This window comes from Nicotiana attenuata, unplaced genomic scaffold, assembly GCF_001879085.1.
Source record: "Nicotiana attenuata strain UT unplaced genomic scaffold, NIATTr2, whole genome shotgun sequence".
Classification (NCBI taxonomy): Eukaryota; Viridiplantae; Streptophyta; class Magnoliopsida; order Solanales; family Solanaceae; genus Nicotiana; species Nicotiana attenuata.
In genome coordinates, this window is record NW_017670367.1 from 735,130 (window position 1) to 736,653 (window position 1,524).

Sequence of the window (1,524 nt, forward strand, 5' to 3'; positions counted from 1 at the left end):
CCCCCCCCCCCCCCCCCCACAAACACACACACACACACACAGAGAGACACGCAGAAAATAGCATGAGTTTAAACATTGCAGTTATAAATACATCGCAAAGAAGAAAGTCGAGGACAGATCAGTGGGAGAAACTCACATGTTACACTCATTAATATCCTCATTGGTGTGCTTAAAAACACAATCCGGCTCACGACACTCCCCGTAGAGTCGAAAAAACCTGCAAATAGGCATTCGAGACTTATCATATTGGTGGAGGAAGCCACAGGCATCACCCTTCATACACAGCGACCGCAGCCAATGCCTACAAACAGTCTGCCTGAAGCTTCTACGATTCCCAACAAATGAACCATCCCCTAATTGGCCTTGCCCTAGTCCGACTGTAGGGACAGAGGCAGTAGAGGCACTCGGGGCGGGGCCCGCAGTGGTAGTGGTGTTGTAATGGTCTGAGGATTGTATTACTGGTACTGATGCAGTTGGGTGTGTTGGCACTGTGTCTAGTCCGCCCTCGAAGTCAAAGCTTAATCCTCCTTCTCCATCATCCATGGGTACTTTGTTATTATTGCTTTTTTCTTATGTGTCAATTTTGATTTGCTTCAAATTTGGGGTTTATGGCGTTTCTGGAGCCACCAGGGTTTTTCCATATTTTAACCCCCTGGCCCTGGGCTCTTTAGTGTTGTGTTTTTTGTGCGAAATAATTCGACAGTGAGGGTAATTTTCAATTTTCACATTTGGCTCAAGTCGCATTTATTTATGCGAGGTGCTGTTGACAAGTATTTTGCCTTACCTCTGCCAAGGCTCTTCACATTTATATTTAGGAATCATTTTTTTTTTTTAAAATTAAGACGTTTGAATCTGAATACACATCTAAATATCAAGATGTGTATTAAGATTAAGATATTTGAATCTTTAAAATTTGAATACTAAATAATTAAGACTGTTTGATTTTTAACATCTGAATGTATAAAATTTATCTTTATTTGAAAATTAATAAACATAAAATTCAAATGAATACTAACTAATCTAATATTCTATCAATAAAATATATAATTTTTTAAAATATGATAGTTGTTGGTAGTGTGGCTAACGGGTGAATGCCGACTAGAGGCGGTGGTTGGTGGTAGTTTTGGTTGATGATGGTGGTTCATGCTAGTAGCTAGTAGTGATTAATAGTGGTGGCGATTATGATTGACGATGGTGGTGGTGGGTAGTGATAGTTAATAATGGCGGGTGGTGGTAGTAGTTGTGATTGAGGAAGGTGGTGGGTGGGCGGTGGTAGGTTATAATGATGGACAGTGCCGGTTGTGGTTGTTGATGGTGATGGGGTGGTTAGTTTTGGTAGTTGAGGTGGATGAGTGTTGATTGTAGGTGAGAATGATGGTGGTCGGAGTGGTGGGGATGGTGGGTGGTAATGGTCGATAATGGTGGCGGCTATGATTGAGGATGATGGTGGCGTGGTGGTTGAGTATGGTGGTAGTGGTGGCATGGTGGTAGTTGATAATGGTAGGCGGTGGCGGCAGTTAATAA

General features: G+C 42.2%; 1 protein-coding gene across 3 annotated transcripts in view; it reads right to left on the reverse strand.

Moving 5' to 3' along the window:
• The window catches only part of LOC109238460 (30-kDa cleavage and polyadenylation specificity factor 30-like), an 8,616-nt gene extending 7,925 nt beyond the window's left edge, over positions 1 to 691 (reverse strand). For all 3 annotated transcript variants that reach the window (XM_019404934.1, XM_019404933.1, XM_019404935.1), the window contains exon 1: positions 137 to 691. In XM_019404934.1, the coding sequence (XP_019260479.1) occupies positions 137 to 543 (407 nt within the window). In that variant the 5' untranslated portion in view covers positions 544 to 691. The remainder of the gene's footprint in view (positions 1 to 136) is intronic.
• Positions 692 to 1,524: the final 833 nt, after the last annotated feature.